Consider the following 27871-nt stretch of genomic DNA (forward strand, 5'->3'; position numbering starts at 1 on the left):
TACTCATTCCAAAAAGGCTCTAAGGAGATTCCCCAGAGATATAAATGATAGATGAAAAATTAAAATTTAGAAAGAGGTGGGAATCAGAGAAAAGGGATTTGAGTATAGGAAAGTTACAGGAAGCTGTTTGGCTCTTAAAACATTACGTGAAACTCTCATAGTTTTTCCCAAGGTTGGCTATAAAACTGTGTGCATGCTTTCTAGCATGGATATTTAAGATAAAAAGAGAAGATGTATACCTCTTCCTGACAGAGAAAGCTCCCAGTGTAAAAGATGTTTGTTTTTAGAGATGTTCTGACTAGTGAAGTATGAGATGTTTGAACTGAGTGTGGAGTTGGTAGCAAAAATATTGGACTGTTGTACTGGGTCCTGACCCCTCCCCCTCAAATGGACATATACAAACATGTGCAAGACAGTTTTTCCATGAACCGGAGCATGAGCATGTACAAACAGGGTCCCCACAGAAATGTGACAGCTGGAAGACAGGTTCGCAGGTATAATTTCCGGCAAAATACTCTCTGTTTTTCACCAAACAGTGAACGTAAAGGAAGAAAAAGCACACAAATTAGTGAAGTTTTTGGAGCAAAAGCAGAATGAAGCTATCCTCCAGGTCTATCAGTGTAATAATCTGAGTGGTGTGGCTGTCAGCTGGGGTGCATGCAACCCTGGTGGGCAGACGCTCAAAGTTTGGCAAGTTCCTCTGCAACTTCTGTGGGGAAGATGGGCTCAGGGACCTCGGGCAGCTCACCAGCCTTTTCAGCTTCCTTATTCCAGTAGAAAAATGTGTGTTCTTCATTGAAGCCTGTTAAAAATGACAACAATAAAGTTTACTAATTCAGTGGCTCTGATTTTTTTTTTTTTGGCTATGTGACATGTGGGATCTTAGTTCCCTGACCAGGGATCAGACCCATGCCCCCTGCGTCGGAAGCACAGGGTCTTAACCAGTGGACCAGCAGGGAAGCCCCTGGTTCCAGTTTTTCTCTTTGTTACAGGATTTAGAGGAGACCAGCTTCAGAACTGTCCAGAGGTGTCACACCACCATTAGAAAGGATTCTAGACCTGCAAAAAAGTGGGCCTGTCATTGGTTATACATTAGCTGCAATACACTTGTTCTGTTCAGTTTGCACTGTATTCTTAGACAACATTCTGGAATGTTTGGTGTACAGCGGACTTTGGGCAGAGGCTGAGCAGCATAGGATGAGAGGAACATGAACTGGAGGGAAGGCCAGTGCTCTGCACGAGACAAACCTTTGCCAACTAACTATGCCAACGTCAACCTCTGTCGACTCAGACTGTTGCAGTCAGGTCCCCATAGGCAGGAACAGTGTTTTAACGGCTGGGCTTTTGCCAAGATTTCCTACGCAACCTCTCAGTGGAGTGGTTTGCTTTTCCAGTTTTTTTGGTCCCCCTTCACGTGTATTGACCACTGCCAATGTCAGCAAAATCCTCATTAATCTGTTAACCCATTCCGGAATGCTCGGGCCAGCACTGTCACCAGGGAGGAGCTGGGCCTCTGGTCACTAGAGTCCTTTTTGATGCCCCGAAGCAGCTGTCCCCCTTGTGCTGAAGTCTGGTTGGAAATGTGATCGGTCATTTAGGGAATCTAGAGCTTCCACGAAGTCAGGATGACAGAAATTAATCAGACAATAGGTAGGAGCCATACAATTTTACCCATTTGAAAAAAAAAAAGAAAAGCCCTCACGTTACACACTAAATAATACAAACTTTGGACTGTCCTTACATGACTGAGACATAGTCTCCCCATTATATCTTTTTTTTCTATAAATCTTAGGATGTGTGTCAAGGTCATTACATAATGTGACACATTTATAGTTACTATTTCTGTTGGTCCCTGAAAAAAGTGCCTATATTGAGTCCCAAAGCAGGACCTCCTTGCTACTCCACAGTGCTCCCTATAATGTATCTACCTCCTCCAGAGTTACATTTATGGCAGTGGTCAGTCCGCAGCCTTTTTGGCACCGGGGACTGGTTTCATGGAGGACAGTTTTTCCATGACCCGGGGGGAGGGTGGTGAGGGGATGGCTTTGGGATGATTCACGTGCATTACATTTATTGTGCACTTTGTTATTAATTACATCGGATCCACCTCAGATCATCAGACATTAGATCCTGCAAGTTGGGGACCCCTGATTTATGGTATACAAGTATGTCAGCACTACTTAAATAACATCCCTTTTTGCAGTCTGGCAATTCCATTTTAAAATACAATAGTTTTAGAATTTTGCAAAGACAGGTATTGGTCTCTTTAGACATCTTTGCATGCTTGCTTTTGGCTATCACAGTAATACATAAACAGTAAAAATGCATATTGGGGGTTTTCTCTCCAGGTAGCTGGTACATAAGCTGCTTCTATCCATGCAGATTTACAAAGTTCTATGTCATAAATGACTGGTTCATTTCTCTTGAGACTGTAGTCTTTCCAAGCTACATTAAATTAACATGCTGTCTACTTAAGTAGGACAAATTGTTGCCAAGAACCACCAGGGAAACATCTGTCTTTAACTTTCCTGAGCTGTGCAGAGAAACCTTAAGTATAATTTGGACCATAACAAAAGGTAGGCTTGGAAATTCCAATCAATTAAGTATTGAAAAGCATCACACAGCCTATCCATCAAAAAAAGGGCGAGAGTTTTAAACATTCAGGTAAATAGATAATCCATTAAGAAAACAATGCACATTGTGGCAAATGCCATCCTGGTTTTGTCAGCACTTATTTATTGTCCTTGGATTCCCCTGCCCTCCTGCTGAGAGACTTCTATTCCTCCCTCTCCCAATCTTTGTTCTCTTATTCATCGCTAAAGGAAAACAAAGCAGAAAGCAGCACATACCCAGTGTTCCATTCTGGCCAAGTTCTTCCTCTATAGTAATGAGGCGGTTGTACTTAGTCACCCGTTCGCCACGAGAAAGACCTCCCAACTTGATAAACCGGACACCAAGTCCAACAGCCTAAAGGGATGGGGAACAGCTTATTTTAAATGGAGTCATATTTTGCTCAACTAAACTCTTTAGGGAGAAGGGACACTGCCCCTGTGTGCTGTTTTGGTTTACTCTCTTCTCATCTTATATGTGTAAAGCGGCCTTGAAGTTAATTTCTCTTCTTACATCAGTAAAGCGGCCTGCTTACAAGCCGAGAAGAGTCAGAGGTACAGAGATAGTGTGACTATACATCAGATGCTCTCCTAGTCATGTGAGCATGCTGACTTTTATATAAGAACACTCTGGCCTTTCTCGCTTCATTTTAAGAGGTAAGATTGCAAGTGCACACCCCAGTCATTTCAGTATGCTCATCATTTTCCCAGGACTTCAATTTTTCTTCTTTTTACAAGTTCAAAGATTAGCTCTTTGCAAAAGGTAGCTGTCTGGGAGGAAGCAAGTCTTTCATAAAAGGTTACATGACTTTGTCTGCCAAAGTCCACCGTTTTCTGAGATGCCATTTCGTGCTAAAAGCAGTGTTTTGGCAATTCTGCAACGGGCCAGTTTTCAGCACTTACCAAATCGACAAGGCTGTCATCAGATGACTCTCCTTCTGTGCTTCCAAAGACAGCGATGTGCTTCTTACCTGTAAGCAGAGGAATTCTTTTCATTTTAGATGGTACGAATCTAAGCAGCAGATACAAGCCTCCAGAATAAAACTTTAAAGTTTGCCAGAGGTTTAAAACTGAAGAGTCAATTTGTTGACCATCTGAGAATTCTAACCCATACATTTGCATTTCTAGTACCCTGATTTTATCTGTGTAGATAAATACTAATTGAATTCTATGTTTCATCAAATATAAGATGCCCTCGATTGTAAGAGGCACCATTATTACCACTAAAGAGGAAAAATACTCAAGTTAGATTGATACATTTCTCAGACCACAGCTGTAAGACAAAATCATCCATGTTCAATGTAGAAAAACATGCATCTTAGAGTAAAAATACATGGTAAGTACAAGGGCATCATATGCCTAAATGACAGATTTCACAATTCATGTAAAATTTTGTTCAAAGGAAAACTGTCATTCTAAATGTTGACTTATTAGAAGAGCAGTGTTAATAGTACTTAATCAATCACTTTTAAAGATCTCAAAACCCCTTAAAATTTGCCAAAACCTACAAAGACTGCAATCCAGAGTTCTTCCTGTGGTGACAGTCTTGTGTCTTACAGGCAGGAGTTACAGCAGTGATCTAGTATGGGACAGAATGTCTGCTGAGTGCCAGGCCCAGGAGGAAAAGCCAGGCCCGGGGCGTCTCTCCCACCACCTGCAAGCTACCCTGCCTGGGTCCTAGACCGGGGAAGCCTGCAGGTGAAGGGACCACACGCATTTCATTCCATCTTCTGCCACTAGCCCAGGCCCCTGGCTCCCAGTCTCCCTCTGAGTCTTGCACCAGCTCTGAGACTAGCCTTCTGCATAGTTCCTGAGATCCACTCACGATACTCATGTTTCAGGCCCTGTGCATAAGTGAACAAGACTCCTGAGAATGCCCTGGAAAAGGGGGAAACAGGATGAGACGGTTGGACGGCATCATCGACTCAATGGATGGGATCATGTTTGATGTCTGGGAGATAGTGGAGGACAGGGAAACCTGGGATCACAAAGAGTCAGACCCGACTGAGCAAGCTGTGGTTAGTACTACAGTTGAAACTTTTGAGGAACTAAAAAAAAAAAACCAGCGTGGGCTAATGATTGAAAAAAAAAATCACTGTGGTGTCCTGTGAAGCTGAGAGAACAGCGGCCTCAGCCACGTGTTTGTGGTAGCCCTCCCTGAAAGGGGCGACCTCCTGGGTGGGGCTGTTGTTAGAACATTATGAACTAAATCAGTAGTCAGGTGCATTTTGCTGTTGAGCACCAAATCACTCGCAAATGGCTGGGGTGTTTTTCCTTCCAAGATGGATTCCATGCTTTTGAGTACCTGATACACTGCGTATTTAAGTTCACCGTGAGTCTTTCAGATCTGTGCTCCCACTCACCGTGGATGAGGCTGGTTATTTCCACCAGGTCTGACATGGTGGTTTGGTTGGTGTGTCTTATGATCAGCCCGCTGTATTTGAGGATGCTGACGTTGCCCTCCTCCAGCAGCTTAGAGATGCTTTGGGATGCGGTGCCCGCAATTATGTAACACCTGGAACCAAGAGCATTATAGATGCTGTCCCACTGTTCAGAGTCCTGGGTGGATATTTAAGAATTGGTCATTACAGTGTATGCAGCATCATCACAAAACAACAGCAATCATACAGTAGATAATCAAAGTTAGACACCGTTATGAGATACACAAGCTAGGGGTTTAGGGGGAGTTTTTGTTTTTTTGCATTTTTCAGCTGAATGCTGCCTGTACCACAGCCACACAAGTTAATAGGCTTTGTGGAACAGAAACCTAAAGTGATTAAATTTGAGCTTAAATATCTAGTGAGTAAAATGTTAATACACATTAAATGCTCTTCTCCACGTTGATTCTGACATCCCTCAAACACCGGCTCTTCCCACCCACTGTGTTATCCACGATGCGGCTAAAGACTGGCTGGTTGGAGGATGTTAATGTTATTTCTGGTAAAAATACAATGGAAAGAAATGAGCCTGCAGGGCTGTAGACCCTCATTCCCAACACCCTTATTTTTAATTGGTGAGACCACCAAATGAAATGAAATGCTCATTTAAATAGTAATATACAGTCTTCCCAGCCGTTGTACTAGATTTCCACCTGTCCCACTAGGACAGACAATATAGGTGCATCTTATCACATTAAAAAGAGAGCTATGGCCAGAGCCTGGGGACAAGAAGCAGAAGATATGTCTGGTGGGATGAAAGATCTGGGCTCAGCATCTTCCACAAGTGCTGGGATGTAGCCAGGCTGTGAAAGGAAAGATGGGACTGAGAGATCCTGGGGCTCCAGTAAGATCCAGCTCTCTTTCTGTCCCTCAAATTTTAATAGCTGAGTTATCTTAAAGAGAACAGCTGCTTACTGTATCTAATGGCTTTTCAAGTTCATAAAATCAAAAAGGTAAGTTTTGAAGTTTAAGTGGGTTAGGAAAAAAGACAGTTGTAGGCACACAGACAATCCTTGTCAGATGCACTAGTGCGAACAGGTCAGAAAACCCCAGTATCTCAAATCTTTTAAAAAAATGTTTTTTTTTTAACTTCTGTACATGTGTATTAACTGAATTTAGGTTAAAAAACATTTGGCCGAGTTGAAGTTCCGTTTCCATGAGCACTTGGAAATGATGTGTGATTAACCTACTGAAGCACCAGTTAGCACAGCAGGCATCAGTTAGGCTGCTGGTAAACACACAGGTACTCTGAGGTGCTGGGGGATACATGTTTTATTCCATAGATGGGCACACTCCTAGGTAATTCTGTTTCTGCTAGTCATTTGCCTGGTAAGTGCCTTTTCTCATAAACGCCCAAATAAAATATCCCAGCCCAAATTACATGTCAAATCTACAGATCCAAAAGAATGAGACTTTGTTCTGTTTTATTATAAAATTCAAGGTGAATCTTGTTACCTCCTTCCTGAAAGGGTCAATTAAGGCAATAATTGAAGGGAACTTGTTGATCAGATCCACATACAGGTCAACCATCTCAGCTGCACTTTTGTAGGTCCCCATCATCACTTCATATTTTCCTTTACTCTGATAAGTGTAAGGAAGATATTAAAATAGGCTAAATGATGAGTTCTTCAAACATTAAAGATGCAATTCAACTTCATTTTCATTCATTTCATATAAAAGACTTCGGGTTATTTTCAGGCCACCCTCACATGAGAAAACTGTGCCATTTACTTTAAATATCTGTGAAATATCAACCTGAGAAAATCAGGTCTGCGTTTCTCTGGATGCCCCATACATCTCTTCCCACGGACTTCAGATGAAACCTGCACAAAACAACTGCCTGCAGGGTAGGGGAGGAGTAATTTCTTCCTTCAGTTTTAGGATGTGATGCCAGATACCTGGCAGCTTGGAAGATGGGCAGTCACATAAATTCATAAACAGAATAGCAGTGCAAACCCGCCTACTCAATAGAACTACCATTGTTCAGCTCACAGTGAATGAATTTAGCTTACTTCCTTTACTGTGAATAGTTTAAATTTGAAAGCAGGGCTAGACTTTTCAGATATGAACAGTCAATATGAAATGTAAAGAGACTTAGGTGAAAGCAAGCAGGCATGTTCTAGCAGTAACTATTGTTTTGGAAGTGGAATTCTAGTGTAGCCTGTTCATCTGAAGTCTGGAATGCCCCCAGGTACTTAAGTACAGGAGTGAACGGACCAGGAGAATTTAGTATGATGTCTGCAAACACAGCACCCTTATGTCCAGTCCAAATCTGTGTCCAGCAGTGGCACCTGGGGCCTTTAGGTACGGGGAGGGAGGTGGAGTGCACCAGAATGACTCTGGTATACTAATGCCTTCCTGTGGCTGCTAACAGAATGGATTCCCTTAGAATTAAGCAGGTTCCTAAGAAGTTTATCATTGAAAAGATTCTGTACTTTTTTCACGTTAAAAAGTGGTTAGGAACTCTTAGTTTCTATACTGCAAAACTTACACAATCTTGTCTTGTCAGAGAGGAAATGCTTTGAACTAACTTTGAACTAACTTTTTCAATGACTTTGAACTAACATAAGAAGAATTATCTGCTATCTAGCTAATGCATTTTACCGAATATATTCAACAAATATCCAGTCTAGTTAGCGCTAGCAGTCAGTATATTCATAGTTCATGGTATATGTTGTAGATGAAAACATGCAATTATTTTTCTTAATGGTATGCCTAGGAACCAATCATTATGTGAAGAATAGAAAATTACGTTAAACATTCTTTTCTGTGCTTAGTTTTCTTAGCAAACTAAAAACTTTAGAAGTCAGCTGATACTTAGGTTTCTAATATACTATTCAAGATTTCCTCTGAAGTTAAAAATTAGAATTGCAAATTAAAGTGGAATCCTATTTGGTCATGTCTCCTGAATTTGACATTAATTACCATTACTAATTATTCTCCAAAAACTTCAATAACTTGGAAACACTTTTTACATTTAAAAAGTGAGTCACCAGCAGAAACTCCAAGAACCATGTGTCTACAAGAGCTTGTCAAGTCATAGTTACAACTGACTCACTTTTTATGCTTGACCAATTCAGCATTCATCAACCAAATGAATGTACTCAGCAGAACATACCAATTTGTTAAGTTATTTTTCAGCAGTTCTTATTTCAATATAAGTAATCCATTTTAGTCACTTTTATTACAGAATTTCTCTAATTATTATGACATTTTCTGTTAATATTTAAAGTTATATGGCTATGTTATTGTCTGTCAGAAAAAGACTATAGGCTTCCCTTATGGCTTAGATAGTAATGAATCCACCTGCAATGTGGGAGACCTGGGTTTGATCCCTGGGTTGTGAAGATCCCCTGGAGAAGGGTATGGCAACCCACTCCAGTGTTCTTGCCAGGCGAAACCCCATGGACAGAGGAGCCTGGCGGGCTACAGGCCATGGGGCTCCACAGAGTTGGATGCAACTAAGTGGCTAAATACAGCATAACACATTGTCTGGTCATTAGCTAACTTGGCTTTCCCAACTCCATTTATATTTGGACCCTTCCATGATATTACTTAAAAAAATAGAATTTGTTTGGAAATATAAACAGATAGGCTCCTCTTTTGAGTTCTAATTTAAAAATAATGGGACCGAAACAAAAGGCACAAACTCTGGAGTGGAAACTTACATAGTCCATCAGCTCATGTGCAGCACAGTTGATGGCTAGATGCAGGTTTGTTCCCAATTCTAGCCCCAGGTTTGCACAGATTCCTTGTATGAGGAGCAGTGGCTGCTCTATAGTGTCGTAATTAATGGTTAAACAGCCAAGATGGGAGATCTTGCCGGTGATCTGCTGCTGCAGGATCAAGAAAACCACGCATGTAAATACAGCACGCTAAGGCTCTTGGAGCTTCTGGTGGTTGGCAGTTAATAACCAGACACAGCTCTCCAAACACAAGGTCCTCTGACCCTCCATTCACCCTGTCCCTAGTTCCCGCTCATGTCTGCATGACCTCTGGGCAGATGAGTGTTCTGCAGTATCTGGGAATAGTTTTCTTCCTCCCAAGGTCTTCAAGTTTGACCTGGGAACACACTCCTCTCTCTTTAGTTGCCCATGTCCTCTCTCTGTCTGCTCTACTATTGAACACGGGCTGACCTGAGCCATGACCACCAGGCTGGTGACTCTTCAGTCTGGCCCTATAAGTGTCTGTCCTGCCTGTCCTGACTCTGCCTTCTTCCTCTAGACCTGCTCTTTCCTGTGTCCCATTTTCCTTTAGAAGGATATAGCTGCTAAAAGGCCACATGATGCGAAGAACTGACTCATTGGAAAAGACCCTGATGCTGGGAGATGGTTGGATGGCATCACCGATGCAATGGACGTGAGTTTGAGTAGGGTCCGGAAGTTGATGATGGACAGGGAATCCTGGCATGCTGCAGTCCATGGGGTTGCAGAGTCAGACATGACTGAACTGAATTGTTAAAAGGGCTTCTATGGTGGTTCACACAGTAAAGAATCCACCTGCAGTGCAGGAGACCTGGGTTCAACTGCTGGGTTGGGAAGATCCTCTGGAGGAGGGCAGGGCAACTCACTCCAGTATTCTTGCCTGGAGAATCAGCATGGACAGAGAAGCCTGGCAGGCTAGTCCGTGGGGTCTCAAAGAGTTGGACACGACCGACTAAGCACAGTGCCACACAACTGTAAAAATGTCAGTTAAAAAAATGTAACTCTTCTTCAAGAAAGGTTTTATTTTAAAAAGGACGGGAGACTCCAGCTGAAAGGACACAGCACAGAGGATGCACAACAGCGGAAGAAGGTGTGATGGCCCAGATGACCTTGGGGAAAGGTCAAAGTCTGAGATTTCAGTGGGCCAGACGATTGCGGGCAGTGGTGGCCTGGCGGCCTGTTGCCAGACAGGCAGGGACGGAATGATATTCCAGCTCTGGGGGCTGGCTGCCTGGGTCAGTCCCCTTGAAGGCATATTACCATGCAATTTCTGTTTATGTGAGGCCTGGTCCTGGAGCAGAGTGACTATGGGAGAGGGGAGGGGGCGGGGAATAAATGACCTGTCAAATAGTGTGGGAAATGCATTTACTTACTTGGCCTCTTTTGCCTCCATCATGACTTTTTTTCATCTCTGGCTTTGGAGGAGGGGACTGTGGGACAGAAGATAAAGATATGTCACTGGGGATTTTCAGACACGTCTGTGGCAGCAAGCAGAGCTTTTGGTCCTCTGACCTGGTGACTGCTCTGGGGCCAAGCTGGTCACGCTGTGAGTCTCTCTCTCTCTCTCTCTCTCTCTCTCCCCCACTCTCACACACACATGCATGGGTGATGCCAATCACTCTTTAACTTCATAAACCTAAAACAATTTCTCAAAATCAGGTACATGCCGGATCTGATGTATGTAATGTCATGTGACATTAAAAGCAAAGCTAATTACCAATGAGATGCTCCCACGGTTTACAGTATTGACATAGGATGCACTTTAGGACTTCCCTGGTGGTGCACAGGACAGAAACCTGTCTGCCAATGCAGGGGACATGGGCTCGATCCCTGGTCCAGGAAGATTTCACATGCCATGGAATGGCTAAGCCCATATATGCCACAACTACTGAGCCCAAATGCTATAACTACTGAAGTCCATGTGCCTAGAACCTATGCTCCACAACAAGTTCAGTTCAGTTCAGTTGCTCAGTCGCGTCTGACTCATTGTGACCCCATGGACTGTAGCACGCCAGGCTTCCCTGTCCATCACCAACTCCCAGAGCTTACTCAAACTCACGTCCAATGAGTCAGTGATGCCATCCAACCATCTCATCCTCCGTCATCCCCTTCTCCTCCTGCCTTCAATATTTCCCAGCATTAGTCTTTTCTAATGAGTCAGTTCTTTGCATCAGGTGGCCAAAGTATTGGAGCTTCAGCTTCAGCATAAGAGAAAGCCCGTGCAAAATGAACAAAGACCCAGCACAGCCGTCCCCACAAAAAGATGATGCACTTTAATGCCCAGCAGTTATTGGCTCTATAAGTGGGGGCAAGTTTGTCAAGAATCAACAAGGTTCATACTCAGTTATACACAAAGACAGAAGTTATCCTGCTTCCTTTCACTATGGAGTCAGCTGAACTTTCTATCCGTTGATATTAATAAAAATAATATAGGAAGCAAAGAGATGTGCCAAGAGAAAAGAGACAGTGAAACACACACGGCACTGCCCCAGGAAGCTGTGATCTAGTGATGGCAGACAGGTGAGATGCAGGTAACAGCCAGGAGGAAGGCGGTGTGATGCGGAGTGCAGAGCTAGGGGACTTCCCTGTGTAAGTCAGGGAAGGGGACTTGGAAGAAGCTGATATCTGGTGGGAGGGGGGAATGTGGGAGTGCCAAACCTGCCAGGTAAAGAGCAGCATATCCGTGGCCCAGAGCTGAGCAAGGGCAAAAGTCGTAAAGCAGCATTTTGCAACTGTGGCACTCTTGATACTTTGGCTGGGTGATCCTCTGCTTGAAGGGCTGCCTGTCCACTGTTGGATGTGTACCAGCATCCCTGATCTCAGCGTTCTAGATGCCAGGAGAGCCTCAAACTGGGACAACCCAGAATGTTTTGCTCTTTGGGCAAAATCATTCCCCACTAAGAAGCACTGCCTTAGAAGAACACAGTGATACAGTTTACTTCGTCAAAACTGAAAAAGAAAAATATCTCTATGGTTTCATAAAATACAGTTAAAAAGGCAGGCAACGTGGTAGAAGAAATTAGGTATTAATGTCACATGTAGAAAGGACTGAAGCCTTTATTACAGAAAGAATTCCCAGATTATCAGTAAAGATAAACACAAATAAAAAGGGTAAAGAAATAAAGCAATCTGCAGAGATTTGTGCAGAATTTTACATGATTTTAAACACAAATCATGCTATATACTTGTATGTGTGGTGTCTGTGTGTACAAATACAAAACAAAGGCTAGAAGACCACACTCAATTTTTAACAGGAGTCAGCTCTAGAGATGGAACTGGAACTGAGGGTGGTAGTGAGTGTGGGGTCCAGGTAGGTGGAGTTAGCACAGGGGTAGGGTGGGGGGTACTAGCTCTACCAGTATTTGAATTCTCATAACATTCATGAGCTACTTGTATAATTAAAAATAAACTGTATAATTAAAATTGTATAATTAAAAATTTGAAAGTCAGGATGACTGCAGAAAGCTCAAATATCCTGAATTTCTAATATTCTAAGTTGGATTTCCTCCACCTCCTCTGACAACCACCACCTCTACGCATTGCTCATGGCGGTGTCAACTCTGAACACATTGCCTATATTCAGCTTGTTTACTCCTCACAATGTATCATATCCATTTTGTGGACGAGGAGCCTGAGGCAGAGAGGTTATGTAATTGGCACAAGGGCACACAGCTAGTAAAGGGGCAACGCAAAAGGCAAGGTGAGGGTTAACTTATCAAGTCTGAGTCTCTGTAGGCTGGTCACCCATAAGGAAGTTGGCCTCCTGAAAAGCACCCCGGAAACTGGCTCCAGTATGAATGTGAAAGTGCTAGTCACTCAGTGGTGTCCGACTCTTTGTGACCCCGTGGACTGCAGCCCGCCGGGCTCTTCTGATCATGGGATTCTCCAGGCAAGGATACTGGAGTGGGCAGCCAGGTGCTTAAAGCAATTCTGATCAACTGTAGGGCATGGGCCCAGCCACCTGCCCCGTTACTGATTCAGTGCTGGCAAGGTCGCACTGGAGCCAAAGTTCCTTCACATCATACTGAGATGGCATCTTGGCCCCCATCCTGCAGGAGGATCAGCCAGTGCTTCCTAATCATGGAGTTTAGAAGCCTCACACTATGTAACTGTGGGCTCAGGATTGAGTCCTGGAACAGAAGGACATTAGTGGAAAAACAAGTGAAATTTGAATAAAGTCTGGAGTTCAGTTAGTAGTAACTTAGCCTTTTGGTTTCCTAGTTGTGATAAATGTACTTCGGTGATGTATCCTGTTAACCCTGGGGGGAACTGGGGTGAGGAGGTATTTGGGAACTCTCTGTACTGACTCTGCAGCTTCTCTATAAATGCAGTATTATTCCAAAGTGAAAGACAAGGATCGGGACCCTCAGCCCACCACCTCACTGGGCATGACCCTGGTCAGAACACTCCTGCATCTGAACATGTATTCCTGATACATCCATGGAGAGCGAGGCACTTTGTGGACATAGTGGAGGAAGGAGAGGGTGGGACAAATTGGGAGAGTAGCATTGAAACATATACACGACCATATGTAAGATAGCTAATAGGAAGCTGCTGCGTACCACAGGTAGCTCAACCCGGCGCTCTGTGACAACCTAGAAGGGTGGGGTGGGAGGGAGGCTCAAGAGGGAGGGAATACATGTATACTTACGGCTAATTCACATTGTTGAATGGCACAACACAACATTGTAAAGCAGTTGTCTTCCAATTTAAATTAATGATAAAGAATATGATGGAATAACCTGGTGCCTCTATAGCTGCCCCCATCCAGCCTCTATGACATCCCCCTCACAGGCTTCTCGGTCAACGGTACTCGTTTGCCCAGCACTGGGATTCTGAGCAGGCACAAGTGACTGTGCCTGCACCATCATACCACGCGGCCTCTCACGATCCGAGGGGCCATAATCTTTGCACAGGGCCAGCTGCCTCAGAGATCAAAATGAGATGATTAAGTTCCATTAGAAACTGGCCCCCATAGCCAATGAGGGAACGTATGAGCTTGGATCATAGGGGAAACCCAAAGAAAATGAGTATGTTTTCCTATCTGTAGCAACAATATTGATCACATTGCAAAATGAACTATAATTTTGACACCAAAAGGTATATAAGCATCAGTTATTAGATACCATATATCCTCTTTACATACCATTTCAATTGCTTTGTTGATGTGTTTCTGAATTTCCAGAAGCATCTCCACACCCTGTAAGCAGAAGAACTGTGATCTTCCACAACTGCCTGATAGCTCAGCTGGTAAATAATCTGCCTACAATGTGGGAGACCTGGGTTCCATCCCTGGGTTGGGAAGATCCCCTAGAGAAAGGCTACCCACTCCAGTATTCTGGCCTGGAGAATTCCATGGGCTGTTGTAATCCATGGGGTTGCAAAGAGTGGGACATAACTGAGCGACTTTTACTTCACATTTCACTCCACAACTGCAGTCTAGAATTTTAAATATAAACACTTATACCACACATGAATATTTCTGACTCAGAATATTTGTAGGGTCATTGATAAGACATCCTGGGTAGTGAATTACATATGGCCTACAATATCAGAGGATTAAATGCTAATCTTCAACTCTCCATTTTTATTTGGGTGAAAATGAATGAGAGGCTCTTCCTTGTCATCCTCTCTTCACTGTTCAGAACTGGCTGGTTTAGTTGGTTGGGTCACGTTAACTACACTCTCTTTCACGGTCCCCTGACCAACCTTCTTGCAACACATGTCACAGGTCATCAAGGGCTTCTGCATGGCAGTGTTTGAATTAGTATAAATCCACTGTCACTTAGGAAGGAGGAGGATGTATTCTGCTGACGGTGGGATCTGCATACGGAGACAGATGAAGAATGGCATGCCAAATGCTCTGGTACCCAAATAGCACGACAGATATTAACTGAAGGAAAGATCCTGGCGCCACAATCTGCACGGGATCTGACAGATGGTGTGCCAGATATAAATCCGAGTCTTTCAAAACTGATAAAAGTGAGGTAATGCCTATTCCCCTTAAAAAAATAAAAAGAATTCTTTATCATAAAGAAATCATCTTGAGATTTTTTTAAAAAATGATTTTCACTAGGTTGGATAAAATATCAGTCACTATGTTGCCCAGAGGAGACGGAGCTTCCTGTCCTTTTCCTGTAAACATCCACTATAGAACACAAATGCTTAGTTCTCCCTAATGCCTAATTGGCAGAATATTTCATGAAGATATAAAGAGGCATATTGACTCATTTATGCCACTGAAGAACAGTTAGACACTAACAGACTTCTGAGTAGTAAACATGCCACTTAGGATTCCTTCCTTCCATATTCCATAAACGTGCGCTAAACCTCTCTTACATGCCAGGCAATCTGCTAGGCTCTGCAGTTCCTACTTAACAGAAGGGCTCCTAGGAAAGTGCCAGCTTCCTCTTGTTGCAGCCATTGTGCATAGACTAGTAAATAAAGATATCTCAGTTGTCCCAAAGAACATCCTTCTAGCACTCTCAAGGCTTCTCTGTGAGCCTCTCAGTTCAGTTCAGTTCAGTCACTCAGTTGTGTCCAACACTTTGTGACCCCATGGACTGCCAGGCTTCTCTGTCCATCACCAACTCCCACAGTCTGCTCAAACTCAACTGTGAGCCTCTAGCATGAGTCAAGGTTATAAAGAGCCGGAGATCCAAGGTGGTCTAAATGTGGTCCCCTTTCATTTGCGGTCTTGTTTTCTTCCCACTTCCCTAATTTCCTAAATTTTTTTTCTCATTTTTAATTTAATTCCTTTTTCCATGGTATCATAAGCCTCGGGGGCATCCACTAAAGACTCACTAATGATGATTTTTTTTTTTAAAAGAAAAGGTAGTTTGAGATAATGTAAGGTACTTGTTTAGCTGTTAATCCAGGATGGGGTATACAGATCACTTCTTTCATCAAATTCAGCTTCCCAGGTGATGACTTCCCACAGCTGACCAGCGACACCATCAGAAGAGGTATAGTTAGCTTTTCTGGCTGTTCCTAAAATGGGGCGGTGGGGCGGGGGAGGCAAGAGGAAATGAGGAACATGGTTCATTCGTATTGAGACACTCATGGTTCTTGTAAAGGTGTGTAATGGGCACTAACCTGGTGGTGCTTCAATAATGCAATGTTCAGGTAGAGAGGATTATTGTCCAGCATGGCACTGGTTTTGGCAACAGCCAGTGACACAGCCCCTATGGCCATGCTGCCACAGAGGACAGCCTCAGGAGGTTCTGCAGGTATAATTGGTTTTTCTGCAGCAGTCTCCATCCTTCCTGAAGAAAAAAATATTGATAAAAGATTGCTTTCCAGAAAGCAAAAATGTGACTATGATAAAACTGTATTTTTCAATGTTTTACTTACAGATGCAAAGGCCAAGCATAAAGAAAGGATGAAAAACTGAGGCTGGGAAGAATGTATTCACCACTTCCACCCCTGAGAAGTTTCTGTCTGATGTCACTACTCTCTAACATCCAAAATGTCCTCAGCCATGTATTTTGCCAAAGAAATTTTAGAATATTCAGTATTAACTCTTTCCACAGTCATGTAGGGTAGAAATTGTTATCTCATCTAAATGAGGGCTTAGGCTCAAAGACTTGCCCCACATTCAGCAGAACGTGAATTTAAGGAGAGCATCTGAACAGTCTTGTGAATTCCAAAGCCTTTGTTTTTCTGTGTTCCACCATTGCTCCTGCATACCCACCTTTGTGTTGAACATCTCATGTGTATATCTAACTGGTTACCTTGCTTGCCAACCCCAAGCAGATGCCTTTTTCTATGAGGAATTCCTTCCAGATCTAACCATCCACTCAGAATCCCCATCCATCTTTCACCCTCATATATTCTCAGCCACTTAGTCATAATTAGTCAGACTAATTATGGCACCAGAGTGTCCATAATAAATCTCTCGTTCCCCTCCTATTCTCTTCTCTCCACAGCTGCTGGCCTAAGTCAGGTACGTAAGGTAAGTGGAGTCAGATGTATAAGCACCCAGCACACATTAAATGTTTAGCAAATTATGGTTCCCTCCTACTCCTTCCCTTCTTACATTCCAAGTTCTATTAGTCAAAAGAAACCACCAAATGAACACCCACTGGTGGTCTCTACCTATGATTCAGCAGTGGCCATCCCCACCTTCCAGAAGATTGGTCTAACATGATTCTTCTGCCTTGGGCAACTCTCCTCCTCTGTCTGGGCCTCAGCATCTGAATCCATGAAATAAGAGACCTTGTCTTCATGATCTCTTTGGTCCATGGTTCTGGTGCTTTCTTACTCAATGGAATCCACACTCATCTGGTATTTAGTCTATTCCCAGCATCATGCTAGGAGCTGGCAGTTCTAAATTGAATGAGGCATGATTCATGCCTTCAAGGAGCGTGTTGTAACTGGATGGACATACAAAACACTGTTACAACACTAGCAGCCACTCTGGAATTAACATATTAGAGGAACAGAGGTGAACAGTATGTTGGAAGGCATGGAGCAAAGGGCCATGATAACTTCAATTATATGCCTTAAAATGGCAAGGTCTTCCAAAGACAGTTTCCATTAATATGTTATGTGGGACTGCAGAAATGTTGGTTATGCATGTCAAAGGACACAATTAATTTTTAAAATATGGAGTGGCTTTCTGATGAGCTAATGGGAAATTTGAGAAGCAGTTCAAGGTCTCCATGTCAACCCCCACCCTCTCTGCCTTGGGCAGAGAGTACTGTTCAGAATACTCTATTCAGAGTACTCTGTTCAAAGTACGGTTCAGAGTACTTTGTTTACTAAGTGCTTACATCTGGGTAAAAAATATTTTTTATCTTACAAATAAAAATGGAGGGCAAGATGGGGTAAAACCGTGCTGACCTAACATTGTAGCTTCGAGCAAGGAAATGGCATGGAGGATGGATGGATGGTACCTGGTGGGAACCCAATCTAGGTGTGCAGCGGAGAGACCTGAACTTGAAAAGATAGTCCAAGCATCAGCCTTTCTTCCCCTACCTTTGTTACTTATGGTTGGTTCTACAAGATGATAAGCCACTGACCTTGCTTTTGTCCTTTTTTCTTGGATGGAGGTGGAGGAGGAGGTGGGGGTGGTGGTGGCTGGGGTGAAAGCACTGTTGAGTCTTTTAGGTTCTTTTCCAATTCTTTTCTCTCCTTATCTTCTTGTACTTTATTTTCAAAGAATGTCCTTAATGGCAAGAAAGTATGGATTTATAATGAGATTATTTAGGAATATCGCTTGTAACTTTGGTCATATTTTAGTGCTGACCCTAAAATATTTCAGTAGCTAACTCTGCTTTTTAAGCTACCTAAGAACAAATCTGCTTCAATTTCCAGGACTGAAAAATGACACTGTTATAAAACTGTGTTCAAGAACTGAAAATAATTTTGGCCTGGAAATAAATGTTTAAAGATTTCGGGTGCTCATTTTAAAAATTATCTGAGCCCTGTTTATTATTTTTAAGGTAAAATTTGAAGAAACAATTTGATTAAGGGCTACTGGATTTTCTTTTTGAATAAATGACCATCAGACAAAAAAATGAGACAAGGATAGACAGTGAAATATATAGCACTATATGCAGGACTTTTTTTTTTAATTTGAGGTGGGTGCTTAAAATGAACAGCTAAAAAAATTTTTGGGAACCCCAACTTAGGTACCTCTAAATAAAATTTCAACTCCCTGGAATAAAAAGAGGCTAAAAATTTCCTGAGGCAAAAAAACTACAAGCCAAAAAAAAAAAAAGATATGGGAATCAAATTTGCATCAGATGCTGGTGGGGCTGTGCCTTTAAAGTACTGAAAGAAACAGATTTCAAAGGAGAATTCCATACTCAGCTAAACAGTCAAACATGAAGGCAAAATGCTAACATTTTCACACATGTAAGAATACCCTTACAAAAATTTATATCCCAAATACTTTTTTCTCATCCTTACTTAAAAAAAAATTATATATTTATTTTGGCTGTGCTGGGTCTTCATTCCTGGGTCAGTGTTTTCTCTAGCTGCAGCAAGCGAGGGTGATTCTTTGTTGCGGTGTGTGGGCTTCTTGCGGTAGCTTCTCTTGTTGCAGAGCACAGGCTCTAGACAGGCAGGCTTCACTAGTTTTGGCTCTCAGGCCTGGACTCAGGACTTGTGGGCTTAGTTGATCGGCAGCATGTAGAATCTTCCCTGACCAGGGATCAAACTTGTGTTCTCCTGCATTGGTAGGAGGACTCTTATCCACTGTACCACGAGAGAAGCCTTCATCCTTACTTTTACAGGATGTAATCCAACAATTCAAGAAAGCGGAAGATATGGGATCCAGGAAACAGGAGAACAATGAAGGGATATCTTATGGCATCTCTGTAGTAGGTCTAGAGAGGAACAACTCAAGATGGGAGATTTGGGAGGGAAAATTCCAGGAAAAAAAGGAATGTAATGAAATAGAAGGTATAACTGAGAGATTAGGAAAACAATTAAGGATCTGTCAATAGCAAATAACACACACAAAGAAGTGGAATAGCATTCAAAAACTGGAGGGCTATAATCCATAGGGTTATAAAGAGTCAGACACAACTGAGCACATACATGTGCATGCACATGCATGCACACATGCCATTTATAAAAGACATAACTAGAAGTTACACAAAATTATATAGCATTCAAAACCTGTAAAAAGCTATTCAAAAAAAGTTTTTTTATAAGGTCATGATACAACTCTGATGCAAACTAAAATGTGAAGTTACACGCAATTAAGCAAATGATAAAACTTAAAGAGAGAGAATCCAGTTGACCTTCTTTGGCCATGAGGATTGTGGCACTGATCCACACAAAAGGAAAAGTAATAGTAACCCACACGTGGTTGGGTTAGCTATGTGAACTATGCTCACATAGTCATACTTCCTTGGTTTGCACATTTTAGAGTCAACCTGTGGGCAAGGCCTGGAATATTTGACTGTGTTTGGAGATCAGAACATAAGCACCACCCACTGGGTCATATAAAAGGATAAGAGAGGCTCATGGGGATGATGCACGTGAGGATGTACAGGGGGGAAAAGACAATGTCTTAATTCTTCATCCTTTTCCAGAGAAACTTTCACTGAATCCTAGGAAAGCCCTAGGCATAAAAAGAGGCCAAAAGGCCTTATGTGGCCTTACACACTAAAAGTTTAATAGCAGGGTTTTCAGAAGAAAAGCAAGATTTTATGCTACATGTTGATGCTTTAGCATATGTTTCCTAATTGACCTCCCAACTGTACCCTGTAGATAGGACACACCTGTTTCACTGGCAGGTGAAATGGAAAGAAAATAGGTACATAATTATACTGGGCACTTACGTTTCCAAGTTTCATACTTACCTGAGCACCTGATCCACCTCAGCCTGGTTGGAGGGCACTAGGCCCTGGAGCTCCTCAGTGATGGTTTCGTTGACCCACTGCACTGCGGTGCTGACAGCATCCAACCTTTCCAATTCCTCGGCTTCAGCTAGCTCAGGTGAAGCGTTCTCGTGGACTTCAAAGTGAGTTGAGATCACCACAGAACATATGTTCTGAAAACAATATAAATGTGCTCTACATTTTCCCTGCCTTTCACAGGAAATAGGAAATTGAATGTATCCAACTTTAAGGTACATGATATTTTATCACCAATTTCAAAGAGAAAATGAGAATCTATAATTTTCTTTGAGATATTTTTATAGCTATTGAAACACGGTGGAACCTGACTTCAAGGAATGTTTAAAATTATTACCTTGTTAAAATACTCTTATAAAAACCTTACATTGAACTTCATTTTTATCACTGCCTCTCCCAAAAATAGCAAAAAGGATACAGATTTAATCATAATTATTTTCATGGATAACAATGAATTTTTCTTCATGTAGGTCAGTCTACATATGTATAATTCTATGTAAGTGAGTGAAAGTCACTTAGTTGTGTCGGACTCTGCAAACCCATGGACTATAGCCTGCCAGGCTCCTCTGTCCATGGAATTCTCCGGGCCAGAATACTGGAGTGGGTAGCCATTCCCTTCTCCAGGGGATCTTTCCAACCCAGGAATCAACCCATGTCTCCTGCACTGCAGGCGGATTTTTCACCATCTAAGCCACCAAATCTATGTAAATCTTTATGTAAATACATGAATCTATAACCCTATCTGCAGATTATAGAGCTCATGACATTAGTAGTGTCAGAGTTTTAAAACTATTTTTGCCCCATCTTCACATCACCTTCAGGTCTGTACAAACAGTGCACATGATAAACCATGATGGCAGATTGTATGATTCATGCTTTGTGTTCATAACTGCCTACAAATACTGTATGTGTAGTTCACAGACACTGAATTTTGAAACATTAATTTTCCACTATTTAGACAGTAAATGCTAATAAATGCAGTGGAGCCAAGACAAAGAGAACAGGTTTAAGTTGCTTCCTACCTTGGGAAAATTTTGAATGGTGCAGAATATTTCCACTTGGAGCGTTGGAAGCCCAAGTCCATCCAGCACATTTTTCCCCACGACTTTGCATATGGTGGGAGGTTTTGCAAGTTTAGAAAAGCAGTTTGCCTTCAACACACACACACATAAAAAAAAAAACACACAAAAATACCACATCTAATTTATCTCTGAAAGGTCCTTCACATTTACTCTAGTTTCTACTAAACCTCTCTGTGAATGTCCTCATTCTGGGATTAGTCTAGCAGCTCTGTGGAAACAGAAAGAGACTTGGATTTAGCCTCTGGTACATGGGGTAATTTGTCTATTGAACTCTCACTGGAAACTCACAGGCATGTCTTTATTTAAAGGTCCTGGTTCATTCTTTATGAGCCCTAACCTATCCTTCCATCCAAGATGCTGAAGTCAATTGACTTCTAGAAAACTGTGATGCATTCAAACCCAAGAAGCCTTAAGTTGGTTCATTATTATTCCTCCCAACAAGGCACCTGATAGTTTAAAAGGTGAAGACTTATACATAGGCTGTACTTCATTTACCATCAGTTCATGCATAGAACTACATGTTCAAAGAGGACTGTTGGAACCTAAGTGACAGTGGTTTCATTGATGTGGAAGAGCAGAGGTCATTTGGAAGTTGATCCAAGAAACAGAAGAAAGAGAAGAAAGAGAATGAAGCTGAGGGAGAAAATCCTCCCAAGGAGCCTGAGTAAAAAGATTCAAGGGACTTCCCTGCTGATCCAGGGGCTAAGACTCTGAGCTCCCAATGCAGGAGGTACAGGTTGCATCCCTGGTCAGGGAACTAGATCCCACATGCTGCAACTAAAAAAAGATTCCACATGCCACCACAAAGACCCAGTGCAGCCAAATAGATACACAAATAAAAATTAAAAGATTCACGACTGTGCCCCTGTGCAGAGGGCTGGGAGAGAAGGAAGAGGGGTGAGAGAAGGCCCACCCCCTCACCCTCTTTTCAGACAGGATTCACTCTTTATTTCCACATAGCAGACCAGGCCTCTGATCTTTCAGTTCAACATCCAATGACCACAACCTACCTAACTAGTCATCTCACATCCATCAGCAATGTGCCAGCACCGAGGTAGTGCCCAGCAGAACTAAAGCAAAAGCCAATTTTCAAGCATCCATGCATTTTAAGGATGATAGTTTGTATATTCCTGTGTGTGCGTGTGTGCTCAGTCACTAAGTGTGTCCAACTCTTTGCCACCCCATGGACTGTACCCATGAGACTTCTCTGCCCATGGGATTCCCCAGGCAGAAATACTGCAGTGGGTTGCCATTTCCTCCTCCAGGGGAATCTTCCTGACCCAAGGATCAAACCGGAGTCTCCTGAGTCTCTGGCAGTGGCAGGCAGATTCTTTACCACTGAGCCACCTTGGAAGCCCAGGTATACAGTAAGTATCAAAATGAAGTTAATAGAATCAGAGAAGAAAAATATTATCTAGTTTAACTTTTGTGTATTGGTGAGTTCAATTCAACAAGTAATGAGCACCTACAATGTACCACATATTGTGTAAGGAGGGAAATGGAACTAACTTTTAAAAAATGTTTAATATGTACCTTAAAGGAGTGACTTGGTCTTGTTTATCACTGTATCACATTCCACAGTGCCTGGTATATCTGGGATTTCGTAAGTTGACTCATTGGAAAAGACCATGATGCTGAGAAAGATTGAGGGCAGGAGGAGAAGGGGGTGACAGAGGATGAGATGGTTGGATGGCATCACTGACTCAATGGACATGAGTCTGGGCAAACTCTAAGAGATGGTGAAGGACAGGGAAGCCTGGCATGCTGCAGTCCTTGGGGCTGCAAAGAGTTAGATATGACTTAGCAACTGAACAAGAACAAAATTTGAATCCTGCATGCATTAATAAAGGCCAGACACAACCTGTCTAACACAACCTTGGGCACATTGTATACATTATATTATTAACTTCTCAAAACAACTCTACAAGGTGGTATCACCTCAGTTCCACAGATGAGCAAACTGAATTCCAGAGGGAAACCTGTCCAAGATAAAATAACCAATGTCTTCACTAACCAATGTCTTAAAATAACTGATGTTTATTGCTTTGTAACAGACTTAATGGCTCAAGCCATTTACTTTATTATTCTGCAATCTAGGCTGGGCTTAACTGGGCAATTCTTTGATTAATCTTGCCTGGGGTCTCCTATACAGATTGTCATCTGTAGGCTTGACTCAGTTCAGAGTACTCAAAATGCTTTCATTCTTATGTGCAGTGTCTCAGCCAGGATGGTTGGAACATCCAGGGGCTGGCAGGCCATCTGTCTTTCTCACAGCATATCTGGGAGGTCTCTCACATCTGCTAGGACCTCTCTCTACACGACCTGATCTCTCTCTCTTTTGCTCTCTCTAGCATGGCAATCGGATTTCCTTTCAGCATGACTAACTTCCAAGAGGGAGTATTCCAAGAATACATCATGCCAGCCCTTACCAAACCTCTGTTTGCATCATACTTGCCAAGGTCCTATGGATCAAAGCAAGTCATAAGGCCACAACCCCAGTCAATATAGGAGGGACTTCCATAAGACTGTTCATTCCGGTGGTGTGGTTCATTGGGGACCATCAATTTAACAGTTCGTTACTGCTACAAAGCAGCAGAGCTAAGGATCAAATCCAATCTGCCCAATTCCCAATCACAAACTCTTAATTGTAAGTTTTATAAAGGAGCAAATAGTATTGCTATTGCCCACAGGGATCTCTCCTATCCCTGAATTCCTCTAATACGTAAGAGAAGCATGGAAGAAATGGCATTTGAGCTGGACACAGGAGGTTGCGTAGTATTTCAACAGGCAGACAACAGGGGTAGATACTTTAGGTAGGGGGAATAGGGTAAGCAAAGGGGAGGGAATTGGGAAACTTCACATTTTAAAAAAAGTCAGTGGGCCCATGTAGAGGAGCAGGGGAGGGAAGCGTAGATAAGCCTGTGTACCAAGGTAGGTACCAAGGAGCGCTGTGAGTCACACACACTGGAATGTGTTGGTTCTTACTAAGCGTGCAAGAGGGAACCACAGGGAGTTCTGAGTGAGAGAATGATGGGTCAGATATGGGATGAGGAACACTACTCTGGCAGCATTAGTGGGGTGAACTTGATGGGGGAGGGGGAGAGACTAGCTGAGAATAAAGAGGGCCAGAACTGGGGCAGCAATTGAGAAAATGGAGGTGCCTTTATGTCAACTGCTGAACATTCGTCAAAGCCCAGGCCAAAACTCCCAGATGCTACAGCCCACAGGGATCTTGCCCAGCCCTGAGTTTCTTTAACAAACACACAGTGATCTATTCCTCAGTCTGGCACACAATTCTGTATTACCCGATCTATTACTCCAGTTATTTTATGTATCAGTGGCCCTTGTCCCTAACTGAGGTATAAGTTCCCAAAGAGCTGTGCCAACCGAAGTCCTAGTTGCCCAATAGACTGCAAAGAGCATTACACTGGGGGCAAGAGTCCAAGTTTCCAGTTTTAACTTCTGCACTAATTCATTGTGAGACAACAGCTTGGGGTCTTCCTAAAATGAGGAAGTTAGACTAGTTAACTTTCAAGAATTCCCCTGGCAAGAGACTGTGGAAAGAGAATGGAATTGGGAGTTGCATTCACTCATTCATCGTGAGTGTCCACTATGGACTCTGCTAGGTACTAGGGACACAGACCTGGTTTGATTTCTGTCATTCACAATGTTCCTTGAGAAAACCATCTAAATTCACCGGGCCATGGTTCCTTTATTTGTAATACGGAATCATAAGGTTTACTTCACAGTGGTCCTAGGGATGAAGTGATATTACAGGAACCACATAACACAAAGTGCGTCAATAAACACCTCCCCTGCCCCCTCCCCCGAGTTGACGTATCGGCCAAGACTGATAAAAACAAATATTTGTGGAACATCTCCTATATTAACTGCCCCGACAAGATGTGATTTTGGACCCTGTAGACACATTGCTTCCTCACTGCACTTACATACTCTGCTTGGTGATGTCATTCTGCCTCACTGGAGTGCGAATCCCTACCAGTTCCAAACATACCTTTCAGAAGGTGGGTGTTGGTTGTACTTACGGGTCTGGAAGTGAGAAAACGCCTGCCTTTGTTTCAACTGCCCACGGCTTTAAGACTAAATATGCGCCAGATGGTGCGCTGAGCAGAGGAACTATGTGAAAAGGCGAACCCCCACCCCACCCCTTTCCACAGGAGCTCACAAGCCGCCTGGGGAGGGTTTCAACACAAATTAGGGGGTGCTACAAGGCCGCTGCAGGACGATCAGTCCAGGGCGAAGTGGGCAAGACTTTGATCTGAATTTGAAGTGTAGGTGCGAGCTGGTCAGGTGGGACAGGCATCCCCGGAGCGCACGCAGGGCACACAAGCCAAGGAGCCGAGGTTTGAAATCGACAAAAACTTGGCAGCGATGGGAGCCTGCTGGTTACGAGGCCCCAGGGTGGGCTGAAGACTACGCTGTAGCGAAAGCCACAGGCGTTCGCTCCGTGGTCAAAAGGAGGCCGCTGAAGGTTGGTAAACTGAGCTACGAGGTATGAAGGGCTGTGATTAAAGGAGATAACTGGCAGCCGGACAGGTCCGCCCAGAGGTAGTGAGGATGCCTGCCAGCCCCTGAGCTGTCGCGCCGTAGCTACAAATCCGCCCAGAGCCCTCTTTCCTCCAGCAATTTCCAGTCCACCACTTTCTCTCTCGAGATTCCTTTAGCCAGGTTTCCGCTCCGCTTCTTCCCTTCAGGGTCCCGGCGCCGCGTCAACCCAGCCAGGAGCCAGCGGCGGCGCGCGTGCGCGAGTCTGCGGCGCAAGCGCCCCGCGTTGCCGCAGCGCGGGGCGGGGGGAGAGGGGCTGGAGGAAAGAGGGTTCTGGTCCCAGGTCCCTACCAGGTGCCCGTAGACGTCGGCAGGCTGGAGGTAGAAGGTGGAGTTGAGCAGCTCTTCCAGCCTGCGCGGAACGTCGTTCTCGCGGTAATACTCCATCGCCTGCTGCTTCAGCTTCTGCAGCTCCCTAGTGGTCCCACAGCTGCGGCCGCCGCCTTCTTCCCCCATGGTAGGAGATTTAAGGCTACAAGCGGGGGTTAGCCTGGGGGCCCGCGAGCGTCCTCCCTGTCGCTAGGCAACGCAGCGAGATCCCGACCTCAGATCTCGCGAGGCTTCCTGCCTTGGGTTCTTCCCGCTTGCGCCTGACGCGAATGGCTCCTCCGCCCTCCTCCCTCCCTCTCCCTGAGGCTTTGACCCCCCCGGGTTTGGGGCTTATTTACTCTTGAGACAAGCGCCCTCCTGGCGTGGTTTTCCAGGACGTGTTTCCTTGACGGTTTTCAGATGGGAAAGCGGTTAACACTCTCACGAAGCGCTTTTTGTGGAGACGTGAGAGAGGGTTAGCCCCTCCGCTCCCAGCTGGGGACTCGAACCCCGGGTGGCGCCAGTTCTCAGGTGGCCCTGGGACTCGGGCCATCAGGCCTTCCCCACTTTCCCCCAGGTTCCTCGCGATCAGGGAGCTCTTCCGGGCGGCGGCGTATGCCGGCCCCCTCTCCTGGGGAGGTTGTAAGAACGCTGGGTGTCCTTCCCTAAGCTGTGGAGGACTCCGCGCAGTTCGTTCATTAGGCTGACGTTTACCTGCCCTGAGCCGTGCAGTGTGCTGGCTGTGGATACCGCGATCTCCAGGAGAGATCCGGCCTCTCGCCCTCCTCTGGGAGACTAGTGGGGTGAAATTTTACCGTAGAAGGAAGAACAATGTGCGCCCCCCCCCCCCCCACCAATTTGGGATGTACCTTAAGGGCCGGCCTAGGGTGGAGGTGTTAACAGGCAAGCCTTGAGTAGGAGAAGCAGGAAGGGAGAACTGTCATTGGGTCACGTTCCTTCTCCAGAACCTTCTTCAGAGGCTGCCTGCGTCTTGCCCCTTTTAAATCCAGACTGCCTGCTTGGCTTCATTACACCTGCCAGGTGTCCCGTGCACTTACACAGCTTCTTAATATGCGTCCTCTGCTCTAGATTCTTCTGCTGCAGATAAGGGCTGAGATGGACCCGATGTCCTTGTTCCCCTCTGTCCTTGTTCCTGGCCTAAGCAGACCATTTAAAACATTCATGCTGCACTTTTGCTCATCTGGAAAACAATCTTAACTACTCTGCTACTAACTACTAACTAATCTTAACTATTCTAACTCACAAGTCAGAATAAAATGAGAAAGTGAGAAAACACTTTGAAACAAGATAGTTATTTTCAATAGAGGTCGGTATTTGTATAAAAATAAATTTATATAAAAATTCTATGAATACTGTTAAGGAACCCAGAGGTGTACCTCCTTCTGAATTCTGTGGGTGTTTTCTCCAGTTCTCTAATGCAGGAGTCTCCAACCTCTGGGATCTAATGCCTGATGATCTGGGGTGGAGCTGAGATAGTAATAATTGAAACAAAGTGCACAATAAATGTAATGTGCTTGAATCACCCCAAAACCATCCCCCCACCTCCAGTCCTTGAAAAAATTGTCTTCCACAAAACCCCTCCCTGGTGCATAAAGGTTGGGGACTGCTGCTAATGGAACATCTCACTTTCTGGGTTGTGATTGATCATCCTGGGCCTACCTTGTCCTTGGTAGATGGAAATTCCTCCATGGTGGAGCCAAGTCTGAGTCATCTTCACAAGTACAGCAGAGACTGGGCCTCCCACAGGGACAGAACATGAATAGGTGTTGA

The 27871-nt window shown here is 43.9% G+C and overlaps 1 protein-coding gene and 1 long non-coding RNA gene across 7 annotated transcripts in view; one reads left to right on the top strand and one right to left on the bottom strand.

Moving 5' to 3' along the window:
- Positions 1-482: 482 nt before the first annotated feature.
- Positions 483-26308, bottom strand: ENO4 (enolase 4). 5 transcript variants are annotated; one of them, XM_043475340.1, is made up of 14 exons: positions 26063-26308; positions 21146-21274; positions 20070-20260; positions 17775-17920; positions 15847-16016; positions 15610-15741; positions 13898-13951; positions 10125-10181; positions 8716-8883; positions 6503-6628; positions 4973-5168; positions 3513-3580; positions 2850-2967; positions 483-802 (listed from the first exon to the last, which is right to left on the bottom strand). In XM_043475340.1, the coding sequence occupies exons 1-14, from the start codon at positions 26225-26227 to the stop codon at positions 681-683; spliced, it is 1842 nt and encodes a 613-aa protein (XP_043331275.1). In that variant the 5' UTR covers positions 26228-26308; the 3' UTR covers positions 483-680. The 5 variants fall into 5 exon arrangements, with proteins under 5 accessions (XP_043331275.1, XP_043331277.1, XP_043331276.1 ...); XM_043475342.1 differs by lacking the exon at positions 21146-21274; XM_043475341.1 differs by lacking the exon at positions 13898-13951.
- LOC122445892 overlaps positions 26086-27871 on the top strand; it is a 29122-nt gene continuing 27336 nt past the window's right edge. For both annotated transcript variants that reach the window (XR_006270720.1, XR_006270721.1), the window contains exon 1: positions 26086-26228. This is a non-coding gene — a long non-coding RNA (uncharacterized LOC122445892). The remainder of the gene's footprint in view (positions 26229-27871) is intronic.

The sequence above is a fragment of the Cervus canadensis genome, chromosome 8, assembly GCF_019320065.1.
Source record: "Cervus canadensis isolate Bull #8, Minnesota chromosome 8, ASM1932006v1, whole genome shotgun sequence".
Classification (NCBI taxonomy): domain Eukaryota; kingdom Metazoa; phylum Chordata; class Mammalia; order Artiodactyla; family Cervidae; genus Cervus; species Cervus canadensis.

What these genes read in the sequence shown, in the direction of transcription:
- ENO4 (XM_043475340.1), bottom strand. Translation starts at nt 26,227, where the DNA reads ATGGGGGAAGAAGGCGGCGGCCGCAGCTGTGGGACCACTAGGGAGCTG. An exon ending in CATTATTGAAGCACCACCAG is followed by an intron (nt 15,742 to 15,846) that starts GTTAGTGCCCAT and finishes GCCCCATTTTAG; the next exon opens with GAACAGCCAGAAAAGCTAAC. An exon ending in TGGCCAGAATGGAACACTGG is followed by an intron (nt 803 to 2,849) that starts GTATGTGCTGCT and finishes CATTTTTAACAG; the next exon opens with GCTTCAATGAAGAACACACA.